This window comes from Bufo gargarizans, chromosome 3, assembly GCF_014858855.1.
Source record: "Bufo gargarizans isolate SCDJY-AF-19 chromosome 3, ASM1485885v1, whole genome shotgun sequence".
Classification (NCBI taxonomy): Eukaryota; Metazoa; Chordata; class Amphibia; order Anura; family Bufonidae; genus Bufo; species Bufo gargarizans.
The window spans coordinates 387639792-387658027 of record NC_058082.1 but is presented as its reverse complement, the minus strand read 5'-3'; the positions used below and the strand labels follow the sequence as shown (position 1 = coordinate 387658027).

Here is an 18236-nt window from a genome sequence, read left to right as displayed (position 1 = left end):
TTTTCCCTTTACCTGGCCACCTAAAGGCATAACGTATTTGGGGATTAAAGTGACAGCAGACCTCTCACGACTTCATAAATTGAACTTCGCGCCCCTCCTCTTACATTTCCAAAAAGACTTAGACGGATGGCGTAAACAGAACTTTTCTTGGTTTGGAAGGATTAGTAGAGTAAAGATGACCCTTTTGCCAAAACTACTGTACCTTTTACAGACTATCCCCCTTTACATACCGTCCACTTTTTGGTCCCAACTCCGTAGGTGCTTCACGCAATTTGTATGGGCCCCTGGCCAACCGCGGATAAAATGGGAGATAATGACTCGCACCAAGGAAATGGGAGGAGTGGATCTTCCAGATTGTAGACTATACTATCACTCTCCAGCATATGCCCGACTGTTGGACTTGACGTCGTGGGTACAAATTACAAGGGATACTTCATTGTGCGCGGTATCAACCCTCCCATGGCTAGTGGGCTCTCCATGCCAACAGTCGTCACATTTGTCCTTCTCTGCTCACCATACCCTTGCAACTTTAGCTTCCATTAGTCGCTCAACCTCACTGATTGACCCTAAAGGCCCTCTGGTACCAGTCACGGATCACCCTAGATTCCCTCCAGGACACTCTTCTAAACATTTTCTTCAAGGCTCAAGAACCCGACCGATCAGGTTTTTCCAGGTTCTCTCTGGCCCCGCACTAAAACCCCTGTCCCAGATTTTAGAGGCTCCACTAACCCGCAATTCCTTTGAATATTTGCAGCTCCAATACTTTTACACCTCTCTAAGTAGAACCCACACTCTGGCCAGGAAACTCACAGATTTTGAGTGGATGTGTGTCTCCTCCTCAGCGACCTTACACCCCATATGCTCAGTATACAAACTACTGATACACCAGCGATCCTCGTGCCTTCCTCCATATTGTCAAGCCTGGGAGCGGGATCTGGGGAATCAATATACCCCACCCAGTGGAACAGATGCTTCCTTCTAGCACATAATCAAATTATATCTAGATGGTACAGAGTACCAGCACTACTCCACAAATGGTTCCCGACGGTATCGGACCGTTGTTGGAGATGTCTTACAGAGTAAGGCACAATGGTCCATGTGTGGTGGAACTGCAGCGGCTTACGGCACTTCTGGAACTTCGTTCATAGAATAATTAAAGAAGTCACGGGTGTGCCTATCCAAAATTCTCCAGAAGCTCTTTTATTGTTCGACAGTGTACTGAATGTCCCAGCATATAAGAAATCCCTCCTAAAAAATATGGTTCAGTCAGCGAAGGCGGTGATTCCCAGGCATTGGAAATCCCCTTCTCCCCCTTCGCCTGAGGAGTGGTTTGACGATATTTCTCTGTATCAGAGGCTTAGTATTACGCCCGCAGATACCGCACGATATGTGAAGATATGGGGCCCCTGGGAAGCCTCTCGCTCTTCAGCCGCATTTCGTGATGCGCAGGTTTAACTGTATCTCACACGGTCTGAACCACTGTATGCCTGAAGTAAGTATATCTTTGCACAAAATGGCTGTATTTCAAATGCCTGATTTATAAACCTGTATGTAGAGGGAGTATCTCACGCTATCTGAACCACTGTAGGCCTGAAGTAAATACATCTTTGCACAAAATGGCTGTATTTCAAATGCCTGTATTTTAAATGCCTAAATCAAACCCTTGTATGTAGAGGGAGTATCTCACACGGTCTGAACAACTGTAGGCCTGAAGTAAATATATCTTTGCACAAAATGGCTATATTTCAAATGCCTGAATCAAACCCCTGTATGTAGAGGTTGTATTTCACACGGTCTGAACCACTGTAGGCCTGAAGTAAATATATCTTTGCTCAAAATGGCTGTATTTCAAATGCCTGAATTAAAACCCTGTATGTAGAGGGAGTATCTCAAACGGTCTGAACCACTTTTGCCCTGAAGTAAATATATCTTTGCCCAAAATGGCTGTATTTCAAATGCCTGATTCGAAACCCAATTTGTAGAGGGAGAATCTCACATGGTCTGAACCACTGTAGACCTGAACTAAATATATCTTTGCCTAAAATGACTGTATTTAAAATGCCCGATTCAAACCCCTGTATGTAGAGGGAGTATCTCACTTGGTCTGAACCACTGTAGGCCTGAAGTAAATATATCTTTGCACAAAATGGCTGTATTTCAAATGCCTGATTCACACCCCTGTATGTAGACGGAGTATCTTACACGGTCTGTGCAACTGTATGGCTGAAGAAAATATATATTTTTGTGCAAAATAGCAGTATTTCAAATGCCTGATTCAAAACCGTGTATGTAGAGGGAGTATCTTACACGGTCTGACCCACTGTAGGCCTGAAGTAAATATATCTTTTACCAAAATGGCTGGTTTTCAAATGCCTGATTCAAACCCCTGTATGTAGAGGGAGTATCTCACACAGTCTAAACCACTATAGGCCTAAAGTAAATATATCTTTCCACAAAATGGCTGTATATCAAATCCCTGAATAAAAACCCCTTTATGTAGAGGGAGTATCTCACACGGTGTGAACCACTGTAAGCCTGAAATAAATATATCTTTGCATAAAATTGCTGTATTTCAAATGGCTATATTTCAATTCCCTGAATCAAACCCCTGTATGTAGAGGGGGTATCTCACACAGTCTGAACCACTGTATGCCTGAAGTAAATATATCTTTGCACAAAATGGCTGTATTTCAAATGCCTGATTCAAACCCCTGTATGTAGACGGAGTATCTTACACGGTCTGTGCAACTGTATGGCTGAAGAAAATATATATTTTTGCGCAAAATAGCTGTATTTAAAATGCCTGATTCAAAACAGTGTATGTAGAGGGAGTATCTTACACGGTCTGAACCACTGTAGGCCTGAAGTTAATATATCTTTGCACAAAATGACTGAAATTAAAATGGCTGTATTTCTAATGCCTGATTCAAAACCATGTATGTACAGTGAGTATCTCAAACGGTCTGAACCACTGTACGCCTGAAGTAAATATATCCTTGCCCAAAATGGCTGTATTTCAAATGCCTGATTCAAAACCCTTTATGTAGAGGGAGTATCTTACACGGTCTGACCCACTGTAGGCCTAAAGTAAATGTATCTTTGCACAAAATGGCTGTATTTCAAGTAACTATTTCAAATTCCTGAATCAAACCCCTGTATGTAGAGGTTGTATTTCACACGGTCTGAACCACTGTAGGCCTGAAGTAAATATGTCTTTGCTCAAAATGGCTGCATTTCAAATGGCTATATTTGAAGTCACAAACTCCTGTATGTAGAGAAGTAAATATATCTTTGCACAAAATGGCTGTATTTCAAATGCCTGATTTATAAACCTGTATGTAGAGGGAGTATCTCACGCACTGTAGGCCACTGTAGCTCACACGGTCTGAACCACTGTAGGCCTGAAGTAAAAATGTCTTTGCCAAAAATGGCTGCATTTTAAATAGCTGTATTTCAAATTCCTGAATCAAACCCCTGCATGTAGAGGGAGTATCTCACACAGTCTGAACCACTATAAGCCTAAATTAGGGCTCTTTCACACTTGCATTGTCTGGATCCGGCGTGTACTCCATTTGCTGGAATTACACGCCGGATCCGGAAAAACGCAAGTGTACTGAAAGCATTTGAAGACGGATCTGTCTTCAAAATGCGTTCAGTGTTACTATGGCAGCCAGGACGCTATTAAACTCCTGGTTGCCATAGTAGTAGTGGGGAGCGGGGGAGCAGTATACTTACAGTCCGGGCGGCTCCCGGGACGCTCCAGAATGACGTCAGAGCGCCCCATGCGCGTGGGGCGCCCTAACGTCACTCTGAAGCGCCCCGGGAGCCGCACGGACGGTAAGTATACCTCTCCCCCGCTCCCCACTACACTTTACCATGGCTGCCAGGACTTTAGCGTCACGGCAGCCATGGTAACCAAAAGCTAAATGTCGGATCCGGCAATGCGCCGAAACGACGTTTAGCTTAAGGCCGGATCCGGATTAATGCCTTTCAATGGGCATTAATTCCGGATCCGGCCTTGCGGCAAGTGTTCACGATTTTTGGCCGGAGCAAAAAGCGCAGCATGCTGCGGTATTTTCTCCGGCCAAAAAACTTTCCGGTCCTGAACTGAAGACATCTTGATGCATCCTGAACGAATTTCTCTCCTTTCAGAATGCATTAGGTTAAAACTGATCAGGATTCTTCGGGCATAGAGCTACGACGACAGAACTCTATCCAGGAAGAAAAGAACGCGTGAAAGAAGTGTGAAAGAGCCCTTAAATTTATCTTTGCCCAAAATGGCTAAATTTCAAATGCCTGTATTTTAAATGCCTGAATCAAACCCCTGTATGTAGAGGGGGTATCTCACACGGTCTGAACAACTGTAGGCCTGAATTAAATATATCTTTGCACAAAATGGCTGTATTTTAAATCCCTGAATCAAAACGCTGTAAAAAGTAAAACTCTTTTGAACAAAACAAGTGATGCGCTGGTTATCCCTGTGACAACCAGATATTAGAGTGCCATCCACCTATTTTCTCTTCTATTTGTTCATTTACGCCGACAAGCAAAAGGGTAACAATGTTTTAAACTTTTGACTTTCAAACTCCATATCTCACCATCCACTTCCAACGTGACACTACCATTATTTTATAGACAATCATCTTGGCGACTTCATACAGAAATTGGACTTGCAACTATTTAGCATATGATTAGTTATGCAGATTCTTGTCATGTAACTGCATAGTAGTCACTGTTTGACTCCTGGTGGTGGAACAATCTTTTTCTTCTTGTATACTACAAATTACAACCGGTTCTCAAATTACTTAATAGCTCAGTGTGTTATTAGGTTGATTACCAAGCGAATGGTCATTGGTTTAAATCCAGGAGCAGCCATGAAGAAGATTTCCCAAGAAAGGAGAAACAGCTTCATCAGCTCATCAATAGTAGTATCTCGGTCAATAAAATTGCCAAACTGCATCATGTGACTGCCATGACAGTTGGAAGAATACAAAATGAAGTCTGTCCATCCATTCCAAAGTCAAGAAGTGGACGTTCAAAATATCAAGTCAACAAGTCGGATCATCACAAGTTCTATCTGTTCTGGCACGAAAAACACAGCAATGGCTTCATAATAGCAATGGCTTCATAATAGTGAGATCACAGACGTCCATGTAAGAAGTGTGCCATGCGCAGTCTGGAATGGTGGCCTGAAAAAAAGTGAAGAAGCCTCGACTTCAATATCTTCATAAGAAGCGTTGCCTCAAGTTTGCAAAACAAATTTAAAAAATACGAACAGTGAACAGGAGAAGATCGGAAACTGCTCATTTGGAGCGATGAGACGAATGATAGGTGCAAATTGGGTCTAAAAGAAACAAGCGAAAAGGGGGCTAACAGATTGAATAATTGAAGAAACTGTCAAGCCTGATGATATGGATTGGCCATATATTGACCAGGATCGATGGTGATCTCAATGCTGAGCTATATGTGAGTATACTACAAGACAAGTTACTTCGAACACTGAAGTACCATGGGTATGAAAATGAGAACACTTGTGGGTGGAGTTGAAGAAAAACCTTTATTCGTACCCAAGTGAGTTGACCAGTATGCACCAACATTGGGAATGCGTAGAAGAGACCTGGGAACAGATTTCAGTCAAGACATTCTTAAATCTGATCGAGAGCATGGCCAGAAGGATTTAGGCAGTGTTGAAAGCCAATGGTGGATTTCCCAAAAAATTAAAATAAAAATTTACAAATTTTAGCAGCAAAACAGTAACAATGACAAGAATCTGCAAATCTACAGGAGAAAAATTTACTCCAAATCTTGTAAATTTTACTGCGGATTCCCTGTAGATTTCACTACAAAGGGTGAACTCCATTGCATACATCTGCACCATAAATTGATTTGCTGCAAATTTAAAATCTTAACCAGAAAATGTCTGCAGTGTGTTGATGAGATTTGTCAAAACTCTTCCACTTTGCTGCTAAATGGTGCAGATTTTCCACATGCAATTCTACTATGGAAAAACTGCATCATCTGCTGTACCCTAAGTTGTATACTTAAAAGGGGATGTAAGAGTTATATAAAAACTCGGGCAACCCCTGTAAACTGCCTGAAATAAATTAATTTATACTTGTTTTTCTCCGCTGTTTCCTCACCGTTGCGCTGAATCGTATATCAAGAAATGCTGAGACTATCTGCAGCATGGATGGGATGACATTTTTGAAAAACTATCCATTTTGATACTTCTGTACAATGCTCTGGATTTTTTTCAAACATCTGCATCAGCTTTAAGGCATGTGGGGACATACCCTAAAGTAGCAATTTCACAATGTGCTAGATATCTACTTTCAAGACAATATTGTTTAGGGGTATTTCTGGTTTGGCTAGCAAGGTGTAATTTCTTGCTAGAAGAAATGTCTAAAAGGGTTCTTTGATTATATAAGCAGCCAGTAACCTATGCTGTATACTATGAGTCTCTACCTGTTACAGTTTGTTATTCTGCTATAACTTGCTATAAAAAGTTTAAAAAGAGAAAAAAAAAAGTCTAAAGGGACAAAATATCACTTCTGTACTGCCTTTGGACAGTAAAATTTCAGGGGAGGCAAATTTTCACTTTACGAATGATAAGCTTCATTTTTACTATGAGATAGGTAGCAAATGTAGTATTATCAACTGTGATGGATAAAATAAATACACAAGTACTCAGATTCACACACATATTAATCCAGTTTAATAAAGCAGGTTATTTTTCTTCAATTTTACTTTTGATGAACTATTGCATGATATATTTATTGAAGCCAGCAATTATTTATAGTATAGCTCTGTGAAATAGACAATTCAAATTTAACTCTAAAATTCAAAAATCATACTTGTATTAAAATATGACGTGGGCAATATATTATTTTACAAGCTTGTAAGCCATTGTATGCTTTGGTAAATTTTAAAAGCTGACAACACACCACATAAAAAAAAAAAAAAAAAAGTATGAATTAGCAAACAAGTACTGCATTATTCTATTTATAGGCTTGGGAATAGGGTTTAATAGAACATGCTCTAGTTCAGTAATTTGGCATAAAGAACTCATCGAATAATCACTGTATGAAAGACTTCTTAGTAAAGAGCAAGATGGATAAAATTTAAATAGAAAGTTTTGCTTAGACTCATCATTAAAGACTTGTGTATAAACACAGAGGAAATAAAAAGAATAGCAAATGCCTTAGGCAATAAATCAGATCCGTTCTTTCATTTATTTAACCTTCAATAGAAAAACGAAATCTGGACTCTGACTGGTTGCCATGAAGAACCACTTTCTATCTACTGGTTTTTATACATGAGGCCTTTCATTACTAGAAAGTGTACAGTACTTCCCATTATAGAACCAGTGTAATTAGTATAGGTAGTTTGAAGCTATGAATGGGTGGTAGCCTCTGACACGACTCAGATGGGACATGGCACGATCATAAGCCACCTGCACAGACTTGCGGATGCTTGTTTTTCGGCCTTCCAGCATTTTCAGCTTGTCTACTGTTTCATCAGCTCCCAAAGGTAGAACCTTATCACTGGTAAGCCACTGCCTGTATGGGAAGCATAAGAAAACAATGATGTGTTTTCAAAAGCAACATAGTTTGAGGATAGAAAAAAAAAATATATGAATAATCGCAAACTAATTAATGGACTATATCAGTATGGTTTTGTTAAAATACAATATTTAACTCCAGCCATCTTCTAATGGTTTCTTATACATTTTACAAATAGACTTGCTATATCCAAGTGTGGTGAATCTGTGTGTATACTAAAATACTATGGGGCATACTAATCTAAGAAAAACGTCAATTGCGTGAGCGCATCCAGATGCTAAAAAATTTTTATCTTCCCTTTTTAAGGGAGTGGAATTTACAAGGATAAACCATATTTTTGCTTTATAAGATGCACTTTCTTCCCCAAAAAACTGGGGGGAAATGGCAGTGTGTCTTGGTGCAACAAGGAGAATAATAGTGCGTGTTTTCAGTACTCACTGCTCCCTGGTCTTCCTCCGGGCATCGCGCTGCATGTGTCCTGACTGCATACAGCATCAGGACAATGTGCAGCACCTGCCTGAAGAAGACCAGGAGGCGGTGAGTGCTGGAGAGATCACCATACCTGCAGAGTGGCAGTGGAGCAGGAGCGAGAAGATCTGATCGGAGATCTGATATGGGGGTCTGATCTGAAGTCTGATGAAATACATTTTTTTAAAATGTTCCTCATTTAAAACTTAGGTGCATCTATCTTATCACCAGGAGCATCTTATAAAGTGAAAAATATGGTAGTTATTTTTTTATAGTTAAATATAAAAGTAATAAAGATTCAATAGGTGCAATATGAAAAAAGAAAACAAGACTTTCTAAAACCTCTATGAAAACAAGTATAATCACACACAGCAGATCTATTGCAGAATTTTGCACAATATACACACCAAATTCTCTTATATTACTGGACCTAGTTAGAGTTGTGATGATAGCAGAATCTTGAGTTAGATTTTGATACCAAGAAAAGTTTTAAAATATTTTGTCATTCAAAAAGAAAAAAAAAAAAAAAATACTCACACATTAACCCATGTTGCCGGGCAACATGGAGTTAATGTGTGAGTAATATATATATTTTTGGTACAGTATTGATTGTCCATTATGTGAGGTGGTTACATGATGGGGTCACTTTCACTATTAATGTGAGGCACATGGAGGTAGTAAAGTAATAACTCCATGTGTCTCACATTAATAATAAGTGATCCCACCATTTATTTCACATAATGGCAACATTGTGGTTAATCAGTCACATTAATCCCAATGTTCCTCTATATTGGTGGTTGGCCGCGGTGCAGGTAATCAGAAGCAAGCGGAACCCTCTGTTTGCATGTCGCACAATTCTCCTCCCTCCCTGAGTCTATATAATAAAAAAAAGTCCTTAGATCTCCTACTTCTCATATTAAATCATAGCCAAACTAATCCAATAAGTATTCTGTTTGTCTCATTTCTAAACTTGGTGTTAAATAAAAAATAGAAACATAATAAGAACAGCTATTTAAAATTCCCGCTTTCATTATTAAAAATGAGCACATAACTTTAGCAGCCAATCGGCTCAGGGATTCCCTCACATGTCACGCTGGGGATACCCCCTCATTCAAGGCCTTTTAAATAAACACCCAATTAGGGAAGATATTCCTCATTGTATAATCTTAAACCTGCCAATCAATGGAAGATAACCGCTATTTAAAAGCCCACTCTCATTATAAAAAAAAAAGAAGAAGAGCACATGACTCATGGCCAATCAACTCCGGAATTCCCTTAGACATTACCATGGGGATACGTCCTCATTCATGGACTTTTAAATAAGCAGCCAATCAGAGAAGAGATTCCTCATGACATAATCAGGAATATAACAATAATTTAAAACTCATTAAAAAACATATTGACTATAATTCCTACAATTAAATGTCATGAGATGTCATGTAGAAAAAGGCAACTAAACATATTGAATGAAAAAATGGAGGAATTATACTCAATGGCTTCATAATAGCAATGGCTTCATAATAGTGAGATCACAGACGTCCATGTAAGAAGTGTGCCATGCGCATTACACAAGTCTGGAATGGTGGCCTGAAAAAAAGTGAAGAAGCCTAGACTTCAATATCGTCATAACTCTCTATTAGAACTATTTAAAAGCGTTAACTGCCATGAAAAATTATCTATGAGGTGTCAAAAGGCAGTTATAAAACCTGTCAGAGGTCAAATAAAAAAATAAATAAAAAAATAAGAAAAAGTAAGCGAGTCTATAAGTGGAGGATTAAAATGATGGAGAGAACAAATGAGAGGAAGGAACCACTGAAAAATGTAATCTTAAGCCTAATTCGCACGTCAGTGTTTCACGAACGTGTGCGGTACATGTTCTCCACGAACAGCACATGTCCCCATTCATTTTAATGTGTGTATTCACACAGTGTTTTAGCACGGTCCGTGGATTTGTGTTTTTAGCATGGATGGATGCTCTATTTTGTCAGTGTTCACGGACCCATCACGCCCATTATAGTCTATGGGTCTGTGCAAACCATGGATGCCATCTGTGTTGCATCCGTGTTTCATGGATCATTAAGAATAGATTCTTTGAAAAAAAAAATTCAGCTGTTCAGTGTCAGTGAAATACAGATGCAAGATGAACAGCAAAAAACGGACACACAAATCCAACACGGATAGCTTCATGGATCCATCACTGACCGCCTGCTCACTGATTTGAGCACGGACACGGATGTGTAAACGAGGCTTTACTTGAAAAAGGAAAATACACCATCAACACCACTGATACCCAAAGAGGTCATTATAAACATATACGCTGCCTTATACCTGTAATTTATATACATCCAATAAATTATCAGAAGGAATAACTTTCCATGAAACTGTAAACCTACAGTAAATCATGAAGATTTACCTTTACAGAATAAATATGACATACTGGGAAATGAGAAAGAAAATTTTCCTCACCAGAGAGTAAAAGGGACACAGATAGGGGAAGAAGCAAAAATGTCTTTGGTGATAGAAAATAATTTAGAAAGATATATACCCAGAACCTTCATCAGGGAAAGGAGAGGAAAAAGAAAGGTGCTTTTAACTCACAGAGAATGAAACAAAAGTTCTACCTAAAGGCCTTATATTTGCACCTAGCAAACAGTTTAACTGATTCCAGACATATTTGGATATACATAAATGTGAGAAAATGAAATTTAAAATATGCTGTCTCCAAACCCCGTAGAGGTATGTCCACAACCAGGGGTAATACACTCTGGACTAAAATTGATTTTCACAGTGTTTCCCAAAAATGCACAGAGATTTAAAAAAAAAAAAAAAAACACTAATGGGAATTTAAAATGGTCGTGTCACCTTAGCAAGTGGCATTTATTATGTAGAGAAAGTTAATACAAGCCACTTACTAATGAATTGTTATTATCTATATTGCGTCCGTCGCTGGCTCGATTAGTTTTTCCACCACATTATACACTGCTCGTTTCCATGGGTATGACCACCCTGCAATCCAGCAGTGGTGGCCGTTCTTGTACACTATAGAAAAAAAGAGCCAGCCTCTCACCCGCTCAGTGGTTAGCACTTGTGCCTTGCAGCCTGAGGTCCTGGGTTTGAATCCGACCAACATCTGTATGGAGTCTGTATGTTCTCCCTGTGTTTGCGTGGGTTTCCTGCCACACTCCAAAGACATACTAATAGGGAACTGTGAGCCCCATTGGAGACAGCTTGATGCTAATGATAAGAAAGAACCGGCACTCACTGGCGTGTTGCAAAGAAAGTTGATGTCTTTAATGGTCACATATATACATCCGTATGTATATTACGGATGTATATATGTGACCATTAAAGACATCAACTTTCTTTGCAACACGCCAGTGAGTGCCGGTTCTTTCTTATCGTTGATGTGAGATCGTTATCTCAGGACACGTGCACCACGCTATTTTCCGGAATGCCGGCTGATCATTATCCTTGTAGCTTGATGCTAATGTCTGTAAAGCACTGCGGAATATGTCAGTGCTATATAAGTGTGTAAAATAAATAGTGCTCAAGCACGGCCATTGGGGTCATACACCCCAGTGTATTAGCAGGATGGTTGTAACCATAGAAGCAGGCAGTGTAAAATGTGATGGTAATATATTATTATCCATATTGCTTCCTTCGCTGGCTAGATTTATTTTTCCAAGTAGTTTGCATTAACTTTCTCTACATAATAAATGCTATTTACTGAAGTGACTCAACCATTTAACCCCTTAGGGACACAGCCTTCTTTCACCTTAAGGACCAGGCCATGTTTTGCAAATCTGACCAGTGTCACTTTAAGTGCTGATAACTTTAAAACGCTTTCGACTTATCCAGGCCGTTCTGAGATTGTTTTTTGATCACATATTGTACTTCATGACACTGGTAAAATGAAGTAAAAAATAAATAAAATAAAAACATTTTTATTTATAAAAAAATACCAATTTTACAAAAAATTGGAAAAAAATTGCTAATTTCCAAGTTTCAATTTCTCTACTTCTATAATACCTCCAAACATAGTTATTACTTTACATTCTCTATGGGGAATGCTACTTCATGTCTACTTCATGATTGGATCATTTTGGGAATGATATTTTATATTTTGGGGATGTTACAAGGCTGGGAAGTTTGGAAGCAAATCTTGAAATTTTTCTGAAATTTTCAAAAACCCAATTTTTAGGGACCAGTTCAGGTCTGAAGTCACTTTGTGAGGCTTATATAATAGAAACCACCCAAAAATTACCCCATTCTAGAAACTACACCGCTCAAGGTATTCAAAACTGATTTTACAAACTTTGTTAACCCTTTAAGTGTTCCACAAGAATTAACTTTTTGGGCAGATTTTTCATTTTAATAATTTTTTTTTCAGTTACAAAGCAAGGGTTAACAGCCAAACCAGACTCAATATTTATAGCCCTGATTCTGTAGTTTACAAAAACACCCCATATGTGGTGGTAAACCGCTCTACGGGCACACGGCAGGGCGCAGAAGGAAAGCAATGCCATACGGTTTCTGGAAGGCAGGTTTTGCTGGACTGTTTTTTTTTTTTACACCATGTCCCATTTGAAGCCGCCCTGAGGCACCCCTAGAGTAGTAACTCCATAAAAGTGACCCCATCTAAGAAACTACACCCCTCAATGTATTCAAAACTGATTTTACAAACGTTGTTAACCCTTTAGGTGTTCCACAAGAATTATTGGAAAATAGAGATACAATTTCAAAATTTCACTTTTTTTTAGCAGATTTTCCATTTTAATATTTTCTTTACTTTTACAAACCAAGGGTTACCAGCCAAACAAAGCTCCTTATTTATGGCCCTGATTCTGTAGTTTACAGAAACACCCCCTATGTGGTCGTAAACTGCTGTATGGGCACGAGGCAGGGCGCAGAAGGAAAAGAAAGCCATACGGTTTTTGGAAGGCAGATTTTGCTGGACTGTTTTTTTTGACACCATGTCCCATTTGAAGCCCCCCTGATGCAACCCTAGATTAGAAACTCCATAAATGTACCCCCTATCTAAGAAACTACACCCCTCAAGGTACTCAAAACTGATTTTACAAACGTCGTTAACCCATTAGGTGTTCCACAAGAATTATTGGAAAATAGAGATACAATTTGAAAATGTAAAATTTTTGGCAGATTTTCTATTTTAATAATTTTTTTCCAGTTACAAAGCAAGGTTTAACAGCCAAACAAAAGTCAATATTTATGGCCCTGATTCTGTAGTTTACAGAAACACCCCATATGTGGTGGTAAACCGCTGTACGGCAGGGCACAGAAGGCAGGTTTCTGGAAGGCAGGTTTTGCTGGACTGTTTTTTTGACACCATGTCCAATTTGAAGCCCCCCTGATGTACCCCATCTAAGAAATAACACCCCTCAAGGTATTCAAAACTGATTTTACAAACGTCATTAACCCTTTAGGTGTTCCACAAAAATTAATGGAAAATAGAGATACAATTTCAGAATTTCAATTTTTGTGAGGCAAGATAACAAGAAATAGCTGTTTTGGCACTGTTTTTATTTTTTGTTATTTATAACATTCATCTGACAGGTTAGATCATGTGGTATTTTTATAGACCAGGTTGTCACGGACGCGGCGATACCTAATATGTATACTTTTTTTTTATTTATGTAAGTTTTACACAATGATTTCTTTTTTGAAGCAAAAAAAAATCATGTTTTAGTGTTTCCATAGTCTGAGAGCCATAATATTTTCAGTTTTTGGGAGATTACCTTGGGTAGGGTATGATTTTTGCAGGATGAGATGACGGTTTTATTGGCACTATTTTGGGGTGCGTGTGACTTTTTGATCGCTTGCTATTACACTTTTTGTGGTGTAAGGTGACAAAAAATTGTTTATTTAGAACAGTTTTTATTTAACATTTTTTACGGTGTTCATCTGAGGGGTTAGGTCATGTGATATATTTCTAGAGTCGGTCAATACAGTGTCTGCATATTCTGAGCCATAGTTGTTTTTTATTTTGGCGATTGTCTCAGGTAGGGGCTCATTTTTTGCGGGATGAGGTGACTGTTAGATTGGCACTATTTTGGTGAGCAAATTCCTTTTTGATCGCTTGCTGTTGTACTTTTTGTGATGTAAGGTGTAAATGGTTTCTTTAGCACAGTTTTTGTTTTTTATGGTGTTCATCTGAGGGGTTAGGTCATGTGATATGTTTACAGAGCCAGTCGATACCCAAATTTACCCAATTTATTATTTTTTTACTTTATTTGGGGAAAATTATGTTTCAAGTTAAAATAAACAAAAAGTTTTAATTTGTTGGGGGGAAAACAGTTTTTTTCAACTTTTCTTTTACTTTATTTTTTGTCCTACTTTGGGACTTGAACTTTTGGGGGTCTAATCCTTTGCAATGCATTCCAATACTTCTGTATTCGAATGCATTGACTGTATGAGTAATACTGTGTATCATACTCATACAGATTCCGGGGTCTGTGAGATCAAGGGGGCTGGATCTCACAGGCTCGTCATCGGAAGGCAACGCAATGCCTTCCTTAGACATTGCGCTGCCTTCCATGCCATCGGGTCCCCCCCCCACAGCCGCATGGGGACCCAATGGCACCGCAACATGCCACCACCGCAATAGATAAAAGCCACAAACCGCAGGTCTGAATTTACCTGCGGTTTGCGGTGATCGCCGACATGGGGGGTCACGGCCCCCCCACCCCCCCGGGCATTTACCCAAAGTGCCTGCTCAATGATTTGCGGCGGTGATCAGAAATACACAGGGCGTACAGGTACGTCCTATATCCTGAAGAGGTTAAGTAAAGAAGAGAGAAATGCTTTGAGAGATTTGAAGATAAATATGTTCATATATATGTTGTTATAAAACCAGCGGAAAAGTGGGGGGGATTATTTAATGTTCCTTGAGCCAATATAACAAAGAGATGTCTAGGATGCGGTCTGATTGTAAAACATATTGAACACTAAAGAAAGACCATACAGTAGAATATAAAAAAAGAACTGGAGCAGGAGAGTCAAACAAACTAACCGAAGTAAACAGGAGTATAACTATTTAAATGTAAAATACCCTGTATTCCAGTAATATACCAATTGCCAAAAATACACAAGGATCTGATTAATCCACCTGGGAGGCCAATAATGTTGGGGATAAATTCCCTTACAGTAGACTAACTGAATATGTAGATTTCTATCTATAGATATATGCTACCCAAACACCATCATAGATAAAAGATACAGGAGGTGTCATTAAATTTGATCATTTTCAGAAGATAAGCTATTCGCTACAGTGGATGTAACTTCATTATATACCATTATCCCAGAAGAGAAAGGTATAGAAGCAGTGAACCATCAGTTAAATTTGGATACGTCAATGTCACTTTTGCAAAAACGTTTTTTGGTGGATTGTTCGGATTTCTGCTCAACACACAATTATTTTTGGTTTGATTAACGTTTTTATTTACAGTTAACCAAGTAACTGTGTGGGGAGAAATTCACCCTCAATCTCTTTAACAGGCAGTATCTATATAATCCTACTCCCAGTGTACCATAAAGACAGCAATGAGGGGCTTGAATTCTGGAAACATTATATAGATGACTGTTTACTAATATGGAAGGAAAAAATGAGTGAGTGAAATTTTTTATTTTTTGAAACTATTAATAGTGTGTCTATCAACTTTTTAGATTTAGCCATATTTATGGAGTAGGGCCAACTGAAAATTAAGGCTACTTTCACACTAGTGTTTTTTTTTTACAGATCAGTCATGGATCTGCAAAAACAATAATACAACCGCATGCATCCGTCATGAACAGGTCCGGTTGTATTATGTATTCTATAACCAAGACGGATCTGTCTTTAACACCATTGAAAGTCAATGGGGGACGGATCTGTTTTCTATTGTGTCAGATCGGTCCCCATTAACTTACATTGTGTGCCAGGATGGATCCGTTTGGCTCTGTTTCGTCAGGCGGAAACCAAAACGCTGCAGGCAGTGTTTTGGTGTCCACCTCCAGAGCGGAATGGAGACTAATCGGAGGCAAACTGATGCATTCTGAGTGGATCCTTTTCCATTCAGGATGCATTAGGGCAAAACTGATCCATTTTGAAGCCCTCGGAAAGTAGCCATCGGCGAGAGGAGACTTACAGGCCACACATGCTTCGCTGGAATTCTGGGAAGAAAGAATAGCGCAGCTTAGTATTAAAAAACTAACAATCCTGGGTAACAAAGTTTCAAAAAAATATTGAGACTTTGCTGTACTCGGATTGCACTGGGTATCAATCACAAAACAATGCAAAAAAATAACTTTCTCACCAGGTTCTCTTATTGTCAAAAAATAAAACCAAGAAGAGTTTTTGTCCAACATTTTCCAGCTGTCGCTGCTCCCCCAACTTAATCACATCTAATGGGGGCACAGGAATAGGTATTCCATTGTGAAGTAATCCCTCCCTAGGCATATTGGGGTCAATAATCTGAAATAATGAAGCAGACAGATAATTAATAGTGAATCCCATGCTTAGCATACCAGGTTTGACATGCAACAAACACCAGGCTTTTCTCTTACCAAAGCAGGATAAGAAGGATATCCACGACATTTGGCCCAAACTAACTGAAGAGGCTTAAGTTCTGTGCAACTATCAAAGGGCATCAGGAGGCTTTCTATAAAGAAAGGTGCAATTTAGCTCATTTTGAAAATATGGACCAACTGAACACTTTAGTTAAATTGTGGTTTTTAAAGTTTCAGTAAAAAAAAAAAAAAAAAGTTATTCAATGTATGATAAAAAGTTATTCAGTTTTACATTACATACTTTCTACGTATATGAAATCTCCATCTTTTTTTCAAGATGACTGATTGCATTTATTCAATGGGAACCACTATAGTTTACATCTAGTGGGGAAAAAAAGTCTGTCATGACTATCTTATGGACACACAGATGCATGGCCTTTCTCTTGTAATGAGCTCAGCTATAATCACATAACCAGGATAGATTCTGTCCCCAGTAAAATGACGGTTCTCAATTAATTTACCAATAATGTAAAACCTTTAATTACCTTGATTGTCATCACCATTCATGGTTTCAAGCAGAGGCAAGTGTGAGAGTGCTGGTTTTCCTAAAGGAGTTACCTTCCTGAAATAACAAACAAAGCATTTACTAACAAATTAGCTAATCTTCCACATTCCCTCCTTATCTATAACTATGGATTCCAGGTGCAAGAAAGACTTTAGACCAATGATTTATTTGAGAGTGGGGTGGGTGAATATACTAGACAGTAGTCAAGAAGACAATACCTACCCAGAGGAATAAAAGATTGATTCTCCAATGCATTCAGAATCCGAGCCACTCCCTGCACCTCCATGACAGACTTCTGTGGCAAAGAATGTACAGCATAAGTAAAACGTTAACAATGTGTTCTATTCGCAACAAAAACAATAATAATGTTCCTAATTTTTATGCAAAACATACTGTAGACTGCAAGATAAAAGAACTGCAATGTCAAAAATATCATCCAGCCATGTAAGAGACAATACATTTAGAAATAGTGCATCATGTCTGGAAAAACAACCTAAATTAACTTTTAGAGAAAAGCTAAACTGCAACATGTGGTTTTATCAAATGCAAACTTTTTTTTTTTCCTTTGAGCAAACTGAAGGGGTATTATCTTTATGATCACTGTTAAATCTGTTAATGATTTAACAGTGATAATTTTTCAAAATATATTTCATTAACAAATGGACGGCGTGCCGGGAGCAGGTAAGTATAAAACTGCGTCTTGGGAAAACCCCTTTAACATCTAGGTTCTTAAAGGTTATAGACACCTTCCACTGATGTGTTTTGTATTGTACATTTCCATCCTAAATGCAAAACTGGGCAACTTTCTAAACAGTCATCAGTAAAAACGTCCTGACATTTTGTTGTATAGTCTGTTAGCAACGTAACATGGAAGGGGGTAGGAGGCTGTAAACAAAAAATCTGAGTTTGAAGAAGGGAAAAAACAGCTAGGTTTTCACAGAGGGCAGATCATGCAGGCTTCACCATGTAGACGGATATCATATGTAGAAGCTCACATATTGCAGTTTGATAGTGTGGTTAAAGACACACAGACCTCACATTCAGCAAGTATTACTGGAATGTACAGTCGTGGCCAAAAGTTTTGAGAATGACACAGATATTCGTTTTCACAAAGTTTGCTGCTAAACTGCTTTTAG

The 18236-nt window shown here is 38.7% G+C and overlaps 1 protein-coding gene across 5 annotated transcripts in view; it reads right to left on the bottom strand.

Moving 5' to 3' along the window:
- Nucleotides 1–6692: 6692 nt before the first annotated feature.
- The window catches only part of BRPF3 (bromodomain and PHD finger containing 3), a 253523-nt gene continuing 241979 nt past the window's right edge, over nt 6693–18236 (bottom strand). For all 5 annotated transcript variants that reach the window (XM_044288215.1, XM_044288216.1, XM_044288217.1 and 2 more), the window contains 5 exons: nt 17323–17395; nt 17081–17157; nt 16593–16687; nt 16343–16500; nt 6693–7559 (listed from right to left, as the gene is read on the bottom strand). In XM_044288215.1, the coding sequence (XP_044144150.1) occupies nt 7373–7559; nt 16343–16500; nt 16593–16687; nt 17081–17157; nt 17323–17395 (590 nt within the window). In that variant the 3' untranslated portion in view covers nt 6693–7372. The remainder of the gene's footprint in view (nt 7560–16342; nt 16501–16592; nt 16688–17080; nt 17158–17322; nt 17396–18236) is intronic.